At 36.6% G+C, this 21,494-nt stretch overlaps 2 protein-coding genes across 2 annotated transcripts in view; both read right to left on the bottom strand.

The window, feature by feature from the left end:
- Positions 1–20,690, bottom strand: part of fibinb (fin bud initiation factor b) — a 63,454-nt gene extending 42,764 nt beyond the window's left edge. The window contains exon 1 of the mRNA XM_056265437.1: positions 19,721–20,690. Coding sequence (XP_056121412.1) covers positions 19,768–20,391 — 624 coding nt within the window. The 5' untranslated portion in view covers positions 20,392–20,690 and the 3' untranslated portion in view covers positions 19,721–19,767. The remainder of the gene's footprint in view (positions 1–19,720) is intronic.
- On the bottom strand, positions 2,316–16,867 carry bbox1 (butyrobetaine (gamma), 2-oxoglutarate dioxygenase (gamma-butyrobetaine hydroxylase) 1). The gene is given in 10 exon segments (XM_056265433.1): positions 2,316–2,551; positions 2,898–3,064; positions 3,398–3,414; positions 3,416–3,595; positions 5,043–5,148; positions 9,031–9,229; positions 13,739–13,853; positions 14,600–14,983; positions 16,238–16,286; positions 16,739–16,867. Coding segments are annotated over 8 exon segments (1,302 nt in total). The 5' UTR covers positions 14,957–14,983; positions 16,238–16,286; positions 16,739–16,867; the 3' UTR covers positions 2,316–2,390.
- Positions 20,691–21,494: the final 804 nt, after the last annotated feature.

Here is a 21,494-nt window from a genome sequence, read left to right as displayed (position 1 = left end):
CTGAAGCAATGCTGAAAAAGCAACGGAAATGTTTATGAAAAACTGTAGTTTGTTTTCTAGATGTGCAATACTATCACTAGTGCGTACCAAGAACAAGTCCAGTCACGTCCTTATAGAGTTCATCCACTGTCCTCCAGTGTTCATAATGAGGTGACAGGCATCGCTTCTATGTTTTCTGTTTGTTTGTTGGCGTTTTTTGACAGCAATGAAAATGGCATTATTGATCTAGAAGACAGCTACATTTGGAGATTGTTTGAAAAATGATGGAAAAGTCTTGTCCAAAATGTCCTGTTTGACGTGTCCTCTTTCTGCTTGTGTGTGTTTGTGTTAGAAACACAGATGACAAAGAGAATTTGTCTGTTCTTAGAGGTGCAAATTTTCTCTGATCATCTCTTCTTGACTACTAGATTGGGCAGTACAGCTGTCACATTCACATATTTTAAAAATCTTTTATGTTTTTAATCATTTACATGTATGAATGTGCACACAAAAAAAAACTGTTGTTTTGCGACTCCATTCAATTCCGTTGTTGTATGCAGACTGTAAATGGAATTGAGAAGCCCACTCATTAATGATTTAGAGATGTAAATAGCACAAAACTGATTTCCCAGAGTCCAAGTCTCCCAAAACAGATGTTTTGAGGTGGACAGTGTATCAGGTCTGTTGTTTGAAAGTGTGAGTGAGAGATACAGTTGCACATTATTTGGGCTTTCATTTTAGTCTGTATTTGTTTAGAACCAGAGGGAAAGGAGAGAATGGAGACATGGATGTAAATATTTCAGCATTTAAAAATATTTATAGAACCTGTACAGCTTTCGCAATATGAAAATAAAAGATGTCCAACCCAAATCTGTGACTGAAAGTAATTTGAATTACAGTTATTATACAAGCTATCAACAGCATCACATACTCATTTTTTTATTTATTTTTTATTAATGGATATTTGCCTCCTAGAATTGATTTTCAGGAGCATTTAAATTTCTATTCATGTCAAATCCTTCAATTGATTAACTAGAAAATCAACATCAAAATACAAATGTAATGTTATAAATAAATACTGATAGAATCATAATTGAATCACTGTTTTACATTTTGGAGTTCAGTTTCAACCGTTTTCTTTTTTCATCAAAAACCTCTTCATTAGCAACCTTCAAAAACTGACCTCTGATATGATCAGAAGATTTATAGCCACAGTATTTGTATAAGTACGTGAATGACAGAAATATGTCTGGGTATATTATAAATGTCTTTTATTGTCATTTTGGAAAAAATTATAATAAAGAGTTGCCAACACATTACAAGTAACACTTCAGCTCCAACGTTTTTATAAACTAATAGCTGCATGAGTTATATTTGCATTGTTGCTGCATTTATACAAATTGGCCAGTTTTCTTTAAAAACGTCATATTTGAGGCTTTTCAAGTATCAAATAGCTTAATGTCTACTGCACATGGTAATCAGTATACACAAGTACTGATCATAATTTAATGAACTATTCAATGTCCATATATCAAAACAGAGATACTTTGTTTTAGACATCAGCTTATAAATATTTTTGTGCCACTTGAAAACATTTTTCTCTACAAAGGTCAATGGCCCATCATTGTCCAAACTACAATTTACAATACAATACAAGAAAAGAAAAATTAAATGGTTCGTTTAATCTACAGTAAAATTAAGTGCAAAACAAGCAGAATATAAACAATATTGGTAAAAATCGATGTATATTAAAATGACTGCATTTAAACAGTACCATAAATCATGATGGCATGATAGTCTTAGAACAATATTTATGTGGAGAAAAGGGAAAAGTACTGACCGTTAGAACAGTAAGACATAATCAGAGATTGGATAAAACTTTCTTTTTTTAGCTGTTGACACAAAGTGTGCCATCTCGTACTTAGAGTTGTCACTTTTTATAGCATGGACCATATGAATGACAAAAACATTGGTGGATTAGAATAAAGCCACCTATCGGTTTAATCTAATACGATACTTCAGGCAGTTGTCCACACAGAAGCGAAATATTTAGTTCTTAACAAAATTTCACTGACTCTTGTGATCATTAATTTAATAAGATTCTTAATAAGACCTCTGGAAAAATTTGTCCCTTATCAAAGAAATTACAAGTCAAGCCAAAAAAAAAAGAAAAAAAAATGACTGCTTTCCAAGTACTATAAGTGCAAGAAAGTGCTGGAGACTCAAAGAGCCCCTCAGTAAAAGGCCACAATATTACCTACAGAAGGCCAAATATCTACTTGGCAAAACTTAAAAAGTTTTGGATCCTAGGGATATTTTCTGTTGGGCATTTAAGGCTTTCTTGAGTTGTTTTTAAAGTCACTAATGACGCAACACTAATGACTGCAGTGTGGAGGATGAAGAAGAGATGTCTAGCTGTCTCCACGGACAGTCTTCCGGAGGACCCTGAGACGGGACATGACCTCATCCCAGTCCAGATATGCTCCTTCTAGATGTCTTGAGTTCTGACCTCGTGACAGGTAGCTCTTTCGGCCATGCAGCAGACGCCAGTTATCAAAGGTCACCAAGTCACCTGCGCAGAGATCAAATGAACAACCAGCATCAGTCCCTTATTTAGACGTGCAAAAAATGTTTCAATTCTAATGTTGTCATATTTGGTTTAGCAACAAGTATAGCGGCAATGGGGAAGCTTTAAGGATTCGAAGTACTTCAAATTTGGAATCCTTTCTAGTAAATGTTTTTGAAAACATTGGCATTGGATTTTAAATGGAAAAGTTTGCCAAGCACAGACTGAGCCTATTCCCAAACTCAAAAGCCTTCTAAAGTAGAGGAAACCTTCATCTTTGTCTACTGTCAACTATAGTACAAATGTGAGTTAAAAGCATCTTAATCTGAAATAGGTAAACGGACGTACTGACCTGGTTCCATTCTGTATGTGAACACGTTCTCAGGCCTGCTGAGCAGCTCCACAAAGGCCTTTAGAGACGAGTAGAAAAGCTGAACCTGACGCAGAGGCAGATCCAGCACAGAGTCTCGTGTGGCGTTGTTATAGTTGATCCTCACAACCCGACCATCAGAGTCCACACTGCGCATTACAGACATTTTTGTATTAAAAACTATCAGGATTTATAAGAAATCAACCAGTACAATTCTGTGTTACACTGTAGCAAGCACCTCATACAGGTGTGGATCAACATTAGGATGAAAAATAGGACGATTTTTTTAAATGGACTATCCCTTTAAACATTCATTTGTAGAAATTTCGCTCTTGCGAGTCTCAGTTGCACAACTGACCATGAGATGGTGCCGTTTAGTATATTATTGACGTATAGTCAATGATGATGATGATTACAAGTGGCAAAGCTAATCCATTGCATTATTATGCGAGTGAGTATGTATGCGTCACAGTCTGTCTTACTCTATAATGTGGTTTTTTGGACTGCACGCTGAAGTCACAGTAGTCAGATCCGCTGTCTGTGAAATCGACCCTGAGAGAGGAGAGGATGTTAAACGCTTCAGGATCTTCTCTCCGGAGCTGCTCCGCCATGTGAAACCCATCAACCACTTCACTCTCACCACCCTGTTCAGCCTGACAGACGCAATGCAGGAACTGCACCTACACACACACACACACACACGTATATAAATATATTATATATATAAAAACACACACATACTCACATAGGGTGAAGTCAGCAAAAGTGGGACATCAGCTAAAATGGGACAAATAAGCTCTTTGGTGTAGTTCTTAAAAAAAAGAAAGAAAACAAGCGTGATAATGCTGGGTGGTCTTGAAATGTCAACAGTACTTAATTTAAAAATCTACATTTGATTGGTCAAATATAAACCATACGGCATGCGGGTGTGGTTCCTACTCAAGTGCTGAAATGTCTGAGAAAGCACATGTTAAGTACCCATACATAGTTTAAGTCTAATAAAATTGTTAAGGTTTCATTTCTAATGCAAACAGTATTTCAATATACAATATACATTTTTATTACATCTGTTCATGTGATAATTAAATTTTATGCAATGATTATATATATTTTTTTAAATATCAAGTTTTGTTACTGTCCCAATTTACCTTAACGTGTTAGATAAAATGGGACAGTAGCATTCAGCTAAAGTGGGACATCCTATAAAAGAATTTTTTTTTTTTTTTTTTACAGAAAATGTCATAAAGTTATAGGCAGAAAGGAAAAAATGAGGGAAAAAACATGTCAGCTAAACAGGAGAGGTATCAGTGGAGTGAAGAAAGAATGAAAGGGACGAACAATGAGTAGCTACATAAGATTGGAGGCAGGCCAGGAACCTAAATTTCTTTTTTATTTGGCTAGGGCATGGTGTGTTCCAAAATCCGCCCTTGAGAAAAGAGTGAAAGGTGTTGTGAGTGGATGTAGTCATGCCACTGGCAGAAAACGTATTTTGTCAGAGTCGTCTGAGAAGGAACTAGCAAACATCTTAAAGCTTCTTTTGCAAAGATGTGCAAAAAAAAGAAAAGCTTTTAAATATGCAAAAGCTAATGGAATTAAATGGTTTTGTGAACACAACAACAAAGCAGGTTATTACTGGTTCCAAGACATTTTAAAAAAGGAACCAAGAGTTGTGGATGACAACATCATCATCATCCTCATCAACACAATCAGCTAGTGTGTATGTTTTAATGATGTTATTCTTTTACATTTTGAAAAAATTATTTTTCTTTTTCTTACCAATTGCATTGTCCCAATTTACAAGAAAATGGCTGTAGAATAAAAATGGGTTCTTATGTTTGAATCTCTGTATATATATATATATATATATATATATATATATATATATATATTTAAAGAAAAAAACATAATCCTTCAAAAAAACAGTTGGAGATACAAGAGACATTGAGCATTTGTTTAAAACATTAATAGTGTAGGTAGAATACTTTATTTGTATTTAATACAGTTTACCAAAAAAGTGTCCCAATTTTATATATATATATATATATATATATATATATATATATATATATATATATACACACCCACACATACGTGTGTGTGTGTGTGTGTGTGTGTGTGTGTACTCACCCCAGGTGGATGGTGCAGAGCAGGGTAATCTGTGTGCAGGCTCAGCTCTCCAGAAGTGTACGCAACATTGTTAGCCTTGGGCTTGTCCTGCACTTGCCACGTGTGTCTGTGAAAGCACAGGGGGGACAGTGGATCAGAACAGGTGACTATGGCCTTGTAAAGTTTTACTGCATCTCTCTGTGTATTTATTGTAGGAAACCACAGCTGTAAAATGCTTTCTTAATTTAGTACCATCTTGAGAGTACATTTAAAGGACAAAGGAATCACTGCAATGAACAAAGCAGACACTTTTGTTATGGCAACACTGCGAGAACTTAGTGATTTTTTTGGTGGTGAATTCTTGATGAACCTGCTCACTGCAAAAAAAAAAAAAAAAAAGAATAAATAAGTCAAATAAATGTAACAATTTATTGAATCAGTATCTGTTTTTTAATAAACATATATTTACTTACAGAAGCAAAACTGTGTTAAGATAATAAAACTTGTTTTCATAAAATAAATCTAATATTTATATATATTATTTTTCCTATTTTCCCCAATGACAAGTTTTTTTCTTGTTTTAAGCCTAAATTGTTAGATTTATGCTTTAAAAAGTTCAATGAGGTATGAAAAATTAACTTTTTATATTCTATACCCAGATGATGCACTTATTTAACTGAAAAGTTTAATAAAAAAAATGAAGTGTGGAATGTGGGACACTTCATTAACTCAACTGTTTCAGCTTTAATTATGTAGCAGAAAGGGAGGGGTTATCAGACTGTGAAGCTGGATGACAAAATAACCTTAGAAGTGCAGTATACTGTAAGTGCATAGTATATAGTTTTTGGCTACATTTGGCTAACTCTGTCACATTTTACATATTATGTATAATTAAATGTGTATTGTCCCTGATTAAATAATCAAATAAAAATAAATAGTGTGCCATATGAAACACAACACAAGTCTTACACAATTTTGCTTCTCCTCTTTTTACTGGAAAACAGTACTTTACTGCAGTTTAAGTATCTGTAGTACTTAAATAATAAAAAAGCAAATTTAGATTATGAAATGATGTTACAGTAGTTATTGTATCAAGTTTGCTTATCCAGAGCTAGCTGAACTAACAGAATGATTCAGTTCCTAATGAGACACTATTTGAAATTCGACTGTTTGACTCTTTGCCCAAAAAAGGCAGGTTTGTTAGCACAAACCTATAGAGAAATATAGGACCTACATAAAAGATCAATTTCCTCCTGTTATCAAACTGAAAACAACAGAAAGGAACGGGAATCATGGAAGAGGGATACAGTAGTGTGGCTTTTTTAAACTGAAATGAGGCAGATTAGTGGTCTCAATAAGATAGTTAAGACTGTATTAGACCAGAATCCTCCATGTGAGACACACCATGGTCTCCTCTTTCAACCAGAAGATCCCTAGCCAATGAAGTCTTGATTTGGCAGATGCAATGCTTTTTGTTCCAGTCTGGGTCAGGTGAAGCTGATTTTTGGCCAGTTTGACTGAGCTCCTGGGACTATCATGGTGTTAAATCACTTAGCCTGTCACTTAGCAGGTGTCAGCTGAGAGGGAGCTCACATGCAGGACTTTGTGCTTACAGCCAGAAGCTCACGGTGTGTCTGTGTCTGTTCTCTCTAGATCCTCTGTCTGTCTGTCCCAGGCTGTGATTTCCATACACTCATCCTTCCCTGAAAATTGTTTTTCTCTGCAAGTTCTAATGAAAGGCTTTGTTGTCTGGCAAGAAAAATAAATCAGAATTGTATTGGTTTAAAATGGTTTGACTTTAGATTTACTGGAAGGTGATAAGTGAGCCCAGAGCAAATGGAACAAGTTTAACTGACTGTAAAGCAAGGCACTTTCACATCACCTCTCATTTAGATGCTCTCAGAGGCAGTTTTCTGAAAACGGAATATTGTTCTGATTGTTGGCCAAGAGTTACAGGACAAAATGCTTTCATCAAATGATGGTAGACAGATGACTCATACCGTGATATCATATCCATGGTAATCTTTTTTACAGAACAGCCTTATGGACCGGCTCTATGGTTGCATTACCAATTTGACACACTACTTCACTCCCAGGTCAAAAGCCAAGATGTGTGTGGCAGAAGTAGACATATTTGACCTTTATCTGTAGTCTAGTTTAAGTCATATCAACCATTTATTTAATAGTTTAATACATTTTAGCCTTACCTTTAAAATAGCTTTTAGTCTTTCTTAAAATGCTGTAAAAGTTTTGGTGTTCAAGAAAGCTATGTATAGTTTAGGGTCAGTAAGATTTTTTTTAAATAAATTAATATTTTTATTCAACAAGGATGCATTAAGTTGATCAAAAGTGATAGTAAAGACATTTAGTATTAGAAAAGATACTTTTTCAAATAAATGATTTCTGAAATTTTCTGTTCATCAAGAATTATGAAAGCATCATGGTTTCCACAAAAATATTTAGCAGCACAAACGTTTTCAACATTGATAATAATTTCATTCTTGAGCACCAAATCAGCATATTAGAATGATTTCTGAAGGGTCATGTGACAGCTTTACCATCACAGGATTAAATTACATTTCAATATATGTTATATTAAAATAGAAAATTATTATTTTACATTGTAATTATATTTTAATAATCATTTCATTTCCACAAACTACCAGCCCCCAAAACACCAGGGCTCCATCCGAAATCGCATACTTCCCTATAAAACAGAAATCTGAAAAACAGTATGTGACAAAATATGTCCGAATTTACAATACTTATACAGTAAAAGAGTAGGCAAAAAGTACCTGGATGACGATGACTACATTTGGCAAGATTCTGAAGTGTGCATTTGATGGACACTTTACTATCCCATGAGGCCACGGGAGAGGATTTGTGAATGACAGTGAAGCGAATGGCGAAGCTGGCGAATGTAACACGTCTAGATTACGTTTAAACTATATAGAACGTACTTTTTTTAGCAGTCGTGAAATTATTACTTATTCAAAATAAGTAATAGAGTATCTGATTTGGGACGCAGCCCAGTTCCTTTAAATGGCCTTGTATTCCTTGCCGTTGGAAATAATCCTCAGACCTGAAGAGATGGGTGCCCATACCACTACAGACCCCCTACCACGTTTTCAACAGACATTGTGGGTTGAGGGACTTTTTCATTTCCTTCAATTATAAAACTGTCCAGATGTAAACCATTAAGGTGAAAGATCAGACCACATTACTTATACCATACACCATATTCCGTTTTCCATGACTGATGGGTTTGTGCCCTTTGCAGCAGGTTATTTGTCTTTCTTTGTAGATCTTGGAGTGAGAATGACAGTTCTGGCATAATGGGCAGTTTTGCCCAGTTTTTGGTGTAAACACAGTCACAGATGTTCAAAATCAGTTTAACAATTTCTGAAATGGTACTGTACTGCCTGCGACCACTGTTTGGAATACGCATAATTATTTTTCATATAGTTTCCAGTGACAGATTACATACATTTTGCACTATACAAATAGGCAGTCAAAGAACCACCAAGATGTTGTTGTTGTTGTTGTTGTTTTTTGTGTGTGTGGGGGTGGGGGGGGGGGGGGGGGGGGGGGATTGGGCCCTCATTAAATCATGGAATAATTAAAAATAATTAAAATTTAAATAGGCCTATTTGTGGTGGAAAAAATATGTAATATTTGAGTTACATAAAAGCTTTTTATTAGTTTTCTCCCTAATTGTCCTTGAAATAGTGGTCAAGAACCCCCCACCCCCAACACAAACATGGTTTGGCCACTGCAAAATTACAAAGACTACAAACTCAAAAGGGGGGGCCCATCTAAGATTATCTCGTCCCGGGCCCAGGCAAGACTGTCAGCTGGCCTGCCTATTACTATAATATTTATCTAAAAAGTCTGCACTGTATTTGCAACTTCTGTTTGTGTCTTTGCTCAATAATCCAATTGTTAAATCAATCTAAATATAGACATTGCACTGCTTTCATTAGAGAACAGCCAAAGCTACAGACCATACCCGTAAAAGGTGAGGCGTAGATAGCCGATTCTCTGGCTCAGTCTGGCCACCTGGCCCTTCTCCACTGGAGCCCCCCTCAGGTAGACGATGCCAACGCGTCGCAGAGCCTCTAGCCAGGCCAGAGCAGCCTTGTCATCATGTAGAACCTCCTGGAAGTCTGCTGTGGGGATCTGCAGACCAGAATCCCAATACTCACGCTCTGAAACACATACATCACAACGCAATTACACAACTTAGCGTCTAGAATGACCCTTTCATTTACTTTCATTTAATTCAACATTCTGTCATGGAAACCAGCCTCTTAGACTGAACTAGTTGAAAGTTTTCCACTCCTGGAAAACCAAGGTCCTGAACTACAATCATTACACCATAACAAGGATTCCCAAACTTTTTTTTTTTTTTGTCAGCCAAGCCCATTAACTAAAATGTTTAAAACGGAGAAGATAAATTTCAATAATGTAAAAACACAATTGCATGATCAAAGTTTTCTGAAGTCGGTTAATAGTCACATGACATGCAGGTAAATAAATATATACATAAAATGTATTTTTTATTTTCATAATTTTATATTTCTATGATTTGATTAATAATTTGCTTTTCATCAACTCACAAACCTCCTACAGTTCCCCCACGAATCTCCATTTGGGAAATTCTGCATTGGAAGGTCCAGTGGCAAATTACAGAGCAGTCAACAATGACTCAAGTCTACATTAGTATGAGGGAATGATGTCAGCATTACTCAAAGTAGCTAAAATCTTTTCCAAGCTAAACATGTTTCTTTATCTTTCCCATCTCTGTTACTCGTTCTCCAAGCACCCTGATTTACAATGCAAATAAACACAAGATAGAAACTTCACACTTACTGTACAACCATCACTAGTGTCTTTCTTCACATAATGAAGGATTGTGAGTGTGTGTGTGCGTGTCAGGGTTGAGGCCAGAACACATTGGTCAGAACACTGTGTGAGGGCCTGCATGTTTGACTGTGAAGGAATACTGCTGGAAAACTCTGGTTCTTAAGTCTACTTCCACAGACGGCCTCTAGAGAAGTGTGCATGTGTGAGCATTGCAAGCACATTATGCCTGTAATTCACTGCTTGGACCTTTATGCAGTGGAAGTATTTTTCAGCCCTGCACCTCCTTTTCAGATTCTCCCAATTTACAAAACTGTTCCACTGGATACATTGTCACAGTAGAGACTTCAGAGACAATATAGTTCAGGACCAACAACTAAAAGATAAGAACTTCCCACCAATTAAGTAATTTTCCCCAATTTAAGAAGTCACATTCAAAAGTTTGGGGTCAGTACGATTTAAAAAAAAGGAAAAAAAAATACATTTGTTTGGCAAAAATGCATTAAATTGATTAGTAACATGGAAATCTCATCGTAAATGTCTTTCATTTGAAATCAATACTGTTTGAACAATTTGAATTTCTATTCATCAACTTATATAAGGCTCTAATATTAAGGCCCTGGAATGAGTTTGATAGAGAGAGAGAGAGAGAGAGAGAGAGAGAGAGAGAGAGAGAGAGAGAGAGAGAGAGAGAGAGAGAGAGAGAGAGAGAGAGAGAGAGAGAGAGAGAGAGAGAGAGAGAGAGAGAGAGAGAGAGAGAGAGAGAGAGAGAGAGAGAGAGAGAGAGAGAGAGAGAGAGAGCTGGGCACTGGGCCCAGGGTGAAGTGGTTCAGTTGGTCCAGGTCAGTAATGTTCAGCGCTTATAAGCGTGTAATGCTCAATAATCTCTGACATACTATGGTTTCCTGGCAGGGCTGATGTCGACTTCAGAGCCAGCCGAGATTAATATCATGTTATCATTCTGTCCAGCTGGTGCCTCTGAGACACTTTCATAAAAATTGACATTATTTTTCAATGACCCTTTCAGTCACTAAAACAGACGGAAACACATTTATGCACACAAAGGCAAGCAGGAAAAGAAAGGTGTCAGCTTATGTGTGTCTGAACAGTTTCCATCAGCATTGCCTCTGTGAGTTTTCCAGCTGGTAATGTGAAGTTGTGGCTGCTGCTGGCAGACCGTTATGTCCAGTCAAACTCTGTCAACAGAGTCCCTACTGAGAGCTCAGCACAGAGCAGAGTTCACTAAGAACAGGACAGACAGAAGCTCACAACCAGAGTACAAACCACTTACAGCAATCATTTTCAAACAGGGTTTGGAAAATAGATTTATATGATTTGAATAGCTCAAATTACATATGCGCAGCATCCTATGCGCTTCAGTTCCTATGCGCTTCTCAAATAAATTAAGTAAGACACCCCATTTAAGTCAAGCGATTAGTTTTCCATAAACCATTTGGAAAATAAGGTTTTAAACTACTTCAACTGTTCTGCAAGTCATCTTAATCTTTGGTCTGTATCAGTGTGGTCTTTTTCTGTGTGGGACGGGTGAGCTGTTTTTCATCTAATGCAGCAATGTGATGGTTTGGCTATATTGAATTTAGATGAGAACAATGTGGTCTTGGTGCTCTGAAGGATCATGATGTCATGGCATGCATGATGTCATCTGAACCAGGACATGTTGTAACCGCAATAAAGCACACTTGTGCCCTCTTGTAAATGGGACACTAAACATCAACACTAGAAAACTCCTCTTTAAGTAATTCAGTTCACTGGGGCATAAAAATCCTACTGTGAGCTGTATACTTTCAAGAAAAAGAAAAAAAGAAAATGGTTAAAAGCTAGAAACAATAATCGAAAGGCTTTATCATAATGACATTATTAATGAGCCTAATTACCTATTCTCTCCAACCTCTTATGGTATATAATGTATATACAACCTTAAGCATAAGAGACTTCTTTCAAAAACCATCATAAAATCTGACCCCAAATATATACATTATTTTCATCTAAAATAGCTGTTTTCCATTTGAATATTTTAAAATGTAATTTCCCTGTGATGGCAAAGCTGAATTTTCAGCATCATTATTCCAGTCTTCAGTGTCACATGATCCTTCTAAAAATCATTCTAATATGCTGATTTCATGCTCAAGAAACAAGATATCAATATTGAAAACAATTGTGCTCCTTAATATTTTAGTGAATTATAAAAATATAAAGAAAAATCTAATTTTCTTTAAAAAAAAAATCGTTTAAACAGTAGTGTATGGATAAAGTAAAGAGAGAGAGAGAGAGGAAGAGGGAGAGAGAGAGAGAGAGAGAGATAGTTGTCTACAACTGGTGCTAACCAGTCAGGAAATGGCTAATGCCAGATTACTGCCCGAGACAGATATATTACAGCAAGGTGTGTGCTTGACAGGCCTCTTTTTTAGGGAGATTGAAGCAAGTTTATATGGGAGGTATTAAAACAAGTGGCAGAACCGTCATATTATGTGCCAGTTAAGGAGCTTTGTTAAACACATGCAAACCTTGTGTGTTTTACAGTGTACACCGCAGCTAGAAGCAGACACTTGTGATGTGTAGTCTATGCTTTAAACCGTGGAAATGTATTGGTTGTCTTTCACTGTTTTAGGGGGCACGAGGGGATGCCTTTTGTGCCTTTAAACTAAACAGCAGCATAATTTCCTAAACTTTAGAGAGAAAATCACAAGGTTGAAAACAACAGTAAGATCTGTAAAACTAAAGAACATTTGTGGTGAGTAGAATCAGTTTCAAAGCCCTAATGTATTCATTTGGAAAATCTAATCTTAAAATCTCAAGACATGCAAATATGTGCAGGATGCTTGTTCTGGCAGACACATTGCTCAGGCTGCGTCAACCATAGCATCCATCAAGAGCGGTGTAGAAGCACAACAGCTCACTCTTCTCAAATGGCCTTAAATCTCTATTCCATGTGGCAGGAAGTGGAAAAAGTCTTTCCACTCAGGGGTGATTCTGGAGAGACATGTCTGCACACTACAAAAGTAACTGCGGTCCAGACCACACATGCCACAGATTAATTCAAATAATGCACAATTATTAGCCTACATGAGTGCATTTCAACTTTATATGAAGCTATCCTAAAAAATGTTGTCTAAATCAAAAACAAGAAAATGAAACTGAAAGCATTAAGCAAATTTGTTATTTCAATTCAAAGTGTGCCTTAATAGGATGTCAACAGATACCGTATACAGGCCCAATTCACCTCACACAAGAAGTATGTAAATGAATCGAGAGCATAACTATAACAGCAGGCTGACAGCATTTCAGCTGCAGAAAAAAAAGTCTACAGGTTGCTATATAAAATACTTCCCTTATGTATGTATGCATGCATGGATGTTTGTATGTATGTATGCATCTGTGTGTGTGTGTGTGTGTGTGTGTGTGTGTGTGTGTGTGTGTGTGTGTGTGTGTGTGTGTGTGTGTGTGTGTGTGTGTGTGTGTGTGTGTGTGTGTGTGTGTGTGTGTGTGTGTGTGTGTGTTTTTACATGTATGCGTATCCATATTTATATTATTTGTTGCTATTGTATTCCTGAGCAAGTTTCTATATTTCTGTTTATACTTTTATGAGTATTTGTACCTGTATCTTGTTTTTTATATTTTTAATTTAATATTTTTTTAATGTACTTTCTGCATTAATTCAATCCTAGTATTGCTAATCAGAAAAGTAAATAAACTTCAATCTGGTATATGAAAAAATAATAATGGCCATGCATTATAAACCATAGAAAGATTAGAGATGTATATACTGTATGTGAATGGAGATGGCTAATACAAAGATTAAGGTAACAAAGACAAATAGATAATGATGAACTCACCATTAAGGAAGAGCTCCTCTTGCAGAGCCTGTCTTGCATCAGAGGAAAAACACCGTTTCTTCAGCCAGTCAGGATCAAACTCACTACTGTGCTGATCAGGCCAAGTTATGGACACCTACAATGAGTTTCATAAAAACAGGTTTAAGGACTATTGGACTATGACTCATATTTAAACTTGGTTGAAAAGACCAGCATATGTAAAAATAAAGGTTCCATAAGGGTTTTTTCACAGGTATGCCATAGAAGAACCATTTTGGGTTCCTCAAAGAACCTTTCAGTGATCAGTTCTTAAAAGAACCATTTTTTCTTAGTGTAAAATAACCTCTTTTTTTTACTATAAAGAGCTATTTGGGCAACGTTCTCATTTACTCACACTCATTTCGTTTCATACTTAAATGAATATCAAGCTTCAAAAATGACATAAAAGCACTTGAAAAACCTGGAAAACAGCACAAATAAGGACTACCTTTATTTTATGCTTATGGAATGCAGCAGCTTTAGTCCCCATCTACTTTCATTATATTCAAAAGAGCAGTGTGGAAATTCTGCACAACATCCTTTTACAGAACATTCAGCAGAACATCTTCATTCCCATTTGAAATGACAAACTAAATGATAACAAATTTCTATTTAGGATGAATTATTGTCTTTAATAACTTTTCTGGGCCGGCAAGTTTCAATCCCATAGAAGCCTATGAAGGAGTGAGACAGCTCTCATATTTCATCAAAAATGATCTTAATTTGTGTTCCGAAGATAAAGGAAAGTCTTACGGGGTTGGAACAACATGAGGTGAGTAATTACTGACAGAATTTTCATTTTTGGGTGAACTAACCCTTTAAGCTTTGCTCACCAAGACCAACCTTATTGTCCATCAGCTGTACTTGGTCCATTCCGGTGTGCACGTCCAGATCTGACATCAGCAGCCTGCGTGCTTGCGCTGACTGCAGCGTGCAGAGAGGACACTGGCAGTTATCCCTCAGCCAGGTGAACGGATACAAACTACAACTCCCATCATCCCAATCAATCTGGAGTATTCTCTCCTGATCCAGTGCCCGGGCCTGCCTCACTCCGAGACTCCCCCCAGTTAAGGGCAGAGGAGCCGCTGCCAGTGTCTGATTCCCAATATGAGGCGTCTTGATCAGTTGAGGACGACTGTGTGTCCCTTTAAGAGCCTGGAAAGCGCTTCTGGACACCCAGCGGGTAAGAGAGGACAACATCCTGATCCGTGAGTTGCTGCTGCTAGTCTGAGGACGCAGAAAGTATGAGGTTATTGTGTTCATAAAACATCCACACCCCTTCACAATCCTCTTGTACCCAATAATGATTCACCACAGCAGAATGTACTGTTGTAAACAATGAATATGATTGATGCACAGGTGTGTCAAAGGTGTCTTAAGAATCATATTTTGAAAGCAGTCTCTGAAGTTCATCAAGGCTACATTTATCTGATACAAATATACAACGGCAATTATGTAAAAAATTATTTTGTTGTAACATTATAAATGTCTTACTTTCACTTTTGATCATTTTAATACATCCTTGTTAAATAAAAGTATTAATTTCTTAAAAGTAAACATCTTACTGGCCCAAAACATATGAACAGTAAACTACCAATATGTAAAGCACTTTGGTGGCCATTGGGTCTGTGAAAGTGCTATATAAATGCAGTCCATTTACCATTTAAATAGAAAAATAAATGTAAACAGAAGCCAGGTGACTGGCAGTTTATTGTGCTGTTGGTCTGACTCTCCAAAAGCTGAGCCAGCTCTTGATGAATGATTACTGCAATTACATCATCCAGATCTGACTTATCTGAATGGCTTGTCAGGGCGCTTATCTTTGACAAACACAAAAAGAAACATCAAAGAAACCAAGATTAAAGGGAGCTAAGGTGACTTGATGACGACCTAAGGTGACTTAATGACTTTAGCACTGCCAGACTAATCAAATTATGACTTACTGAACTCTGGACTTCACCTTTACTTGCACTAGTAAGAAGAATTTGACTCTTTCATGTGGACCACTTCAAAGAAACTCTCAAGGCTACCTTTGTGCTGCCCCAAACAATAATATAAACAATAAATAGTTTTATGTCAATTTAGAATGTCAAATTATGAGTGTTGTAAATCCATTAATCCAAAATTATTTTATTCTGTTGACAGCTGTAGTTTCCTTTGAGATTTATACACCTAACATTACATTATTCTAATAATGTATAATAATACACAGTCATTTTAATATAAAGTAAGTATTTTTGGCTTTACAAATACCATGTTATCTTTATAATATAACGCTTACCATTTTCCTCACACATTACGAATGGGATTTTATACATGAAAATACATAGACCTATAGGCAGCTATCAGGTAGCAATGCAAAAATCACATTTGTGGGTCCATGATAAAATAAATATAATAAACAATATGTTCAGTGTATCGTAAACAGATCTTTGAGCATTGGTTATGTAATGTGCAAGCACCTTAGCTCATGTGACCTACATGTCTCAGGGAACACGGAAGTAGGTGAAAGGTCACCACTCCATTCCCCCTGCAAACAAACACATTGCCTCCAGCGTTACGACCGACAGCACGTACACACACACATTATAGTTGCCATGGAACAGAAATCAAACCAACTTCAAAATGTATTGTCTTTATTTAGACTTGATAGCTAAATATGTATCTGCCTTTGTTATTTCCGGGTATTTTAGCACTCATCCTCTTTATAGCGCTCTTTAGTAAATGAACAGTGGAGCAACTGACAAAAGGTCTACCCTACAGGTAATAACTATTCATTCATATTACACGGGCCATTAGGAAGTCACGAGTTTGACGCGTAGCCTAATAAACACAATAACGCTATCGATCTTTCTTTCATTCGTCAAACATGATACACGCGAACTTCCGTTTATTACATAGAATTCATCTACCATATTTCATTTTCGTTATTTAAATTTGATGAGAAATGAGAGAAAAATACAAACAGCATATGGCACTTACCGTGAAGACGTGGGTAATGTATCCGCGGTTATTTCAGCCTTATATAGTGCTGAGAAGCGTGAGAACTCAATGTGCTGGAAGTGGGTGAAGGTTCACATGCACTATAGCCCTGCTGCTGCTGCACACAAACTCACTGGAATCATCATGATGTGTGTGTGCGCTGCACTGGATCTGACTCTTGGCCAAAATTACGTGCGCCTTTCCTCAACAACTGTTCTTTTCAATGCTTGTTTTTGTAACTGCATTTTATTGGATCTGCCATGTGGATTGGGCTATTATACATATTTAAATGGATATTCCACACATTTGTTAACATAAATATAGCCTAGGCCTATATATATTAAACTGCATTATACTAGGCTACAGTAGCCTAAAGTAAGGTTATTTGTAGACCAGCAGTAATGATTTCGTTTTTGATTACACAATAATGTTGAATCAATTTTTAGGTAAAATTTTTTTTAACAAATATAAATCATATCAGAACTTTTGCACCTTTTACAACATCTGCAATGCCTCTGAAAACCAAACTGATAGTCAGAGAAAAAACTGCATAACGTTTTTATATATCCACTGTATAGGCTACACAAGTCACAAACAGACATGCTGTGCAGCAGTGATGCCTGATTAAGGTTAGTACACAACATACCAATCAACAATTTAGAGGGTCTACAAATAGGTCTCTATAGTATTTCTGAATTCATTGACTTTGATTCACACACACACACACGCACACACACACAAATTGAAAGATCACCCACTATAGCAACAGTTTCCAATCTCTGGCTGTCTTGTAATGCATGTTTATGAGGAGAACTCCCATTGTATCTGGAAGGTTGGTGTCCTGCAACAGCTGTTTTAACATTATAAGTGAGACCTGCATGCCTACTACTAATTCCTTAATAGGTCTGCATTAAACGGTGCATTCAAATTCATTTAGCCTATCACAAAGTAGTTTATGGCAAAAAAAATATTGTATTTCTGAATATTGTCTAATTCATCATTCTCAATATAATATTGTCAATTGACAAATTCAAAGTTTTAAGGACTCTGAATAGTGTTGACAACATAAATGTTGGAATTATTTTGAAAAGCTTCAAAGATTTAAAATAAACTCAAAAGCACCTTAAATGTATCATAAATATGGTACACACAAATATAGATTTGCAAACAGACCAAAATTCATAATTCACTGACAATCTCCCTCTCCAGTAAGCCGTTAACTGGATCATTGAGTCATTCTTGAAAACCAGATCAGTCCAATTTGAGAATGAATCATTTTTGTGAATCAGAAAGAAAGATCCGTTCATAAATAATATGAAAGAAGTCATAGATTTGGAACAACATAAAGGTGAGTAGCTGAATTTTCTATGAACAATTTCTTCAAATCTTTTTTGACCTGTTATATTTTTTTAAAACAATGTGTTTCCTAGCATACATACACACACAAACGTTGAAGATTTTTATTACAAAAAGGAATATACACAACATATATCTCAGGAATGGAACTACACGCTTTATGTCCAATATTCCTGCCCGCAGTCATCTTGGTTTGTCTGGAATATGTCATCCCAGATGGTTCTTTTCCCATTACTTCTCAGAGGATTTCAAGAATACTTGATGCAACGCGCATAGTTTCATAAAATGAATACTGTTAAGCTTTTTCATAAATATAAACACTCACAGTTTAATATTTTAAAAGCTTGTTATAAAATATATAGATTTCTTAGGGCACACAAAACAAAACATGTACAAGGAAGAGCAAATGTGTTCCTCCGAATATATCATAGAAAGCAATCATAATAAAATGTATGTTTTTAATATGTTCATGCCATATTTCTTTTGGAGGATTGTCAGACTGAATGTTTTAAAAAACTATTCCATGTACATGCTCTTATAAGAATGTAATGTATTATGACAGCTAACATTTGTACAATGAAAACTATATTCCTTCTGTTTAGCCAACATGAATTTTCTCTGAAACATTCAAGTAATGCCAATGCAAATGAGCAAATGCTTCCTCAAACACAGCCATTATCTGAGAAAATAGTGAAACACTGAATCTAACTCAGTGTTTTGTATGTCTCCTCTTAGAGGTAAAACCTCCATATTGGTTAGACTGAGATTCCAGTCACATTACAATAAGCTGCAAATGTCATTAAAGACTCAATGGCAGTAATATTGCCAAGTTTAAAGCATTTAATGGCTGTCCATCATGTATGATTGCTGCTATTAAGTGACTACTGGCTTTCATTTATTGCAAAATAGCTGCATCATTTTTGCCAAGTATAGCTACAGAGAAAAAAAAACAAATTCCTTAAAAATGAGTAGTAGCCTATATTTTTGATACTAGTACTTATTTTTAGTTACTAATAAATTGTACATCTATTAATTATTTTCTACTCACCATCGTGATAGTGACTATTCTGAATATTTTCATATTTTTCCTCCAGTGAATTCTACAGGGATCTGTGGTTCTGTGGACATCAACTTTTCACTTCTGACTAGTGAGCTCCATTTTTTATTTTTTTTGCTGTTATATAGGCTACTACCTATAGTTTTAATAGTAACTATACCTTTTGTTCTTGTAACTGAAATAGCCTATATTCTAGTTTCATATGCTAATAATTAAATACAAACTGTGACCTATTTATTAGACCAGCGTTTGCTCTGTAACTAGCGAGATTGTAAATATTAGGCTACTTGTAGGCTACTAACAACTGCGTCTCAGAAATAGGTAACGTTATTTGCCGTGAATAATTTACAGTAGGCTACAGTACAAATAAAGCAGGACTATTTCGATAGTTAGCCGTTTGAGACTTTTTAATAACCGATACCTATAATGAATGGTTTCTATGCAAACTAAAAAATATAACAGTTGGTGGGATTAGTAATTTAGCCTACTAAAAATAAGTACAAGTAATACAGTAGCCTAGGCCTACTAGTTAATTTTAAGAAATGAATGTTAAAACGCGCATTGGTTAGAGACAGATTGAGATTTGCCTGCTTACTGAAGGCAGACAAACAGTCCTCTACACCTTCATATAGTCGTTCTTCAGGCGGCTTAACCGGGTCCCGTGACTCCGGATGATGAGTGACAACAGCTCGTGCTTGTCCTTCAGTCCCAGCGAGATGTCCAGTGTCTCCTTCAACACGTCGCGCGTGTGCACGATCATGTTGAGGAAGTCGTCGCTGATCTTGTGCTCCTCTTTCAGCTCGTTTTCCTGACTCTGTTTGAATTTCACCTCCAGCTCCAGCAGAGACTTCTCGGAGTTGGAAAACGCCTCGGTGATCTGGGTCGTCTCCCGTCTCAGATATTTCCCATAGCTGTCTTCTCCGTCCAGGTCGAAGGATATGCTCTTCCCGATGCCCTCGAGCACACGCGCCGCGTCCTCGATGTGCCGCTTGATGATGGTGAAATCGTCCCGAATCACTGAGTCCTGGTCCTCGTCCAGGGTGCATTTGCGATTGTCGGTCATTTTGAACAGCATCTGGCATTTCTCGGGATCGTCGTTATCTTCATAAAAACCGTCCGGCACGAAATAATGATGAAAAGTGCCGTTGGACATCTCCGGGTGGAGGGGTCCCGAAAAGAAAGCTCCTCCGAGACGCAATGAGACCAGGCAGGCTATCAGTATGAACAGAGGGGAAGCCATCCTCAACCACCTCTGCCTTATCACAGTCAATAGTAGCTTACCTTCAGCTCTGCTCTTCAAACTTCACTCAAGCCCCCCTGCTCCAGCCCCACGCATGTCCAGAGCGTGAAATGCCGAGTAATCCCGACACGAAAACAGTTGAATCACACAGAAACGTCCGCACTTTGGGAATGCAACTTTCCAGTGCCCTTTCCTGTGGTCTTTGGCGAAATCAACAGGCGTGAGCCACATAAACCCTCGCCGTGTCCTTCCTTGTGTCTGTTTCAACATCTGGACCGTTCAGACTCTGTGCTGGTTTAGGTAATAATACCCCCGGTCAGACTCTCAAATTACAAGCCCGTCACTCCTTCACTTAAAAGGCAGCACACATTACAGGGGCTGCCATTAAAGGACTGCATTAGTTTTAAAAGCCTACAAAACACACGTTAGAATTAGACTGGAGTCTGGACCAGGTTAAACTCAAATCTAATAAAAATTACAGAATGACACTAGACAATTTATTACCTACATGTATTAAATATATTAAGAGGATGAAGACAAACATTATGGTATTAAAACAACGATGGAAACTTCTTAAAAAAAAAAAAAAAAGGCTAATTTTATTATTACATTATGTATGTAGGCTACTCTCTTGGCTATAAAACAACTGGCTATAATCATTTGCACAGTAATGGAATAGTTTGTCTAGTTTTGTGTGTTCAAAACAAGAGAAAAATCAAGTGCAACATTTATACACTGCCACAAAGATGCTGAAAATAGATTAAATGGAAATCTGATCCTTTGCACTGTAAAAACAAAATCAATCAAGCCAATAAAATATTAAAAACTTACGTTTATTTGCCGAGTTGAAACTCTGGAATCCCATTAAATCTAGAGTCAAGAATAAATACCATTATTATTGTGACAAATGAAATGGATGGAAACAAAGATTTTTTGTGTATATATATATATATATATCTATTTGTATAAATACATTTTCAGTGTGCTTTTATTGGTCACTTGTATAGAAATGCTTATATTTTTCTCTCTTTTGCAATGACACTCTTGTGTCAGTTTAATGCTCAAAATACATGTAATGCCAGAGTGGAAAACCACAAATGGTG

The sequence above is a fragment of the Rhinichthys klamathensis genome, unplaced genomic scaffold (assembly GCF_029890125.1).
Source record: "Rhinichthys klamathensis goyatoka isolate OS25496 unplaced genomic scaffold, OSU_Roscu_1.1 h1tg000232l_1, whole genome shotgun sequence".
NCBI lineage: Eukaryota > Metazoa > Chordata > Actinopteri > Cypriniformes > Leuciscidae > Rhinichthys > Rhinichthys klamathensis.
The sequence above is the reverse complement of the archived record's forward strand: the minus strand, read 5'-3'. Positions and strand labels throughout refer to the sequence as shown.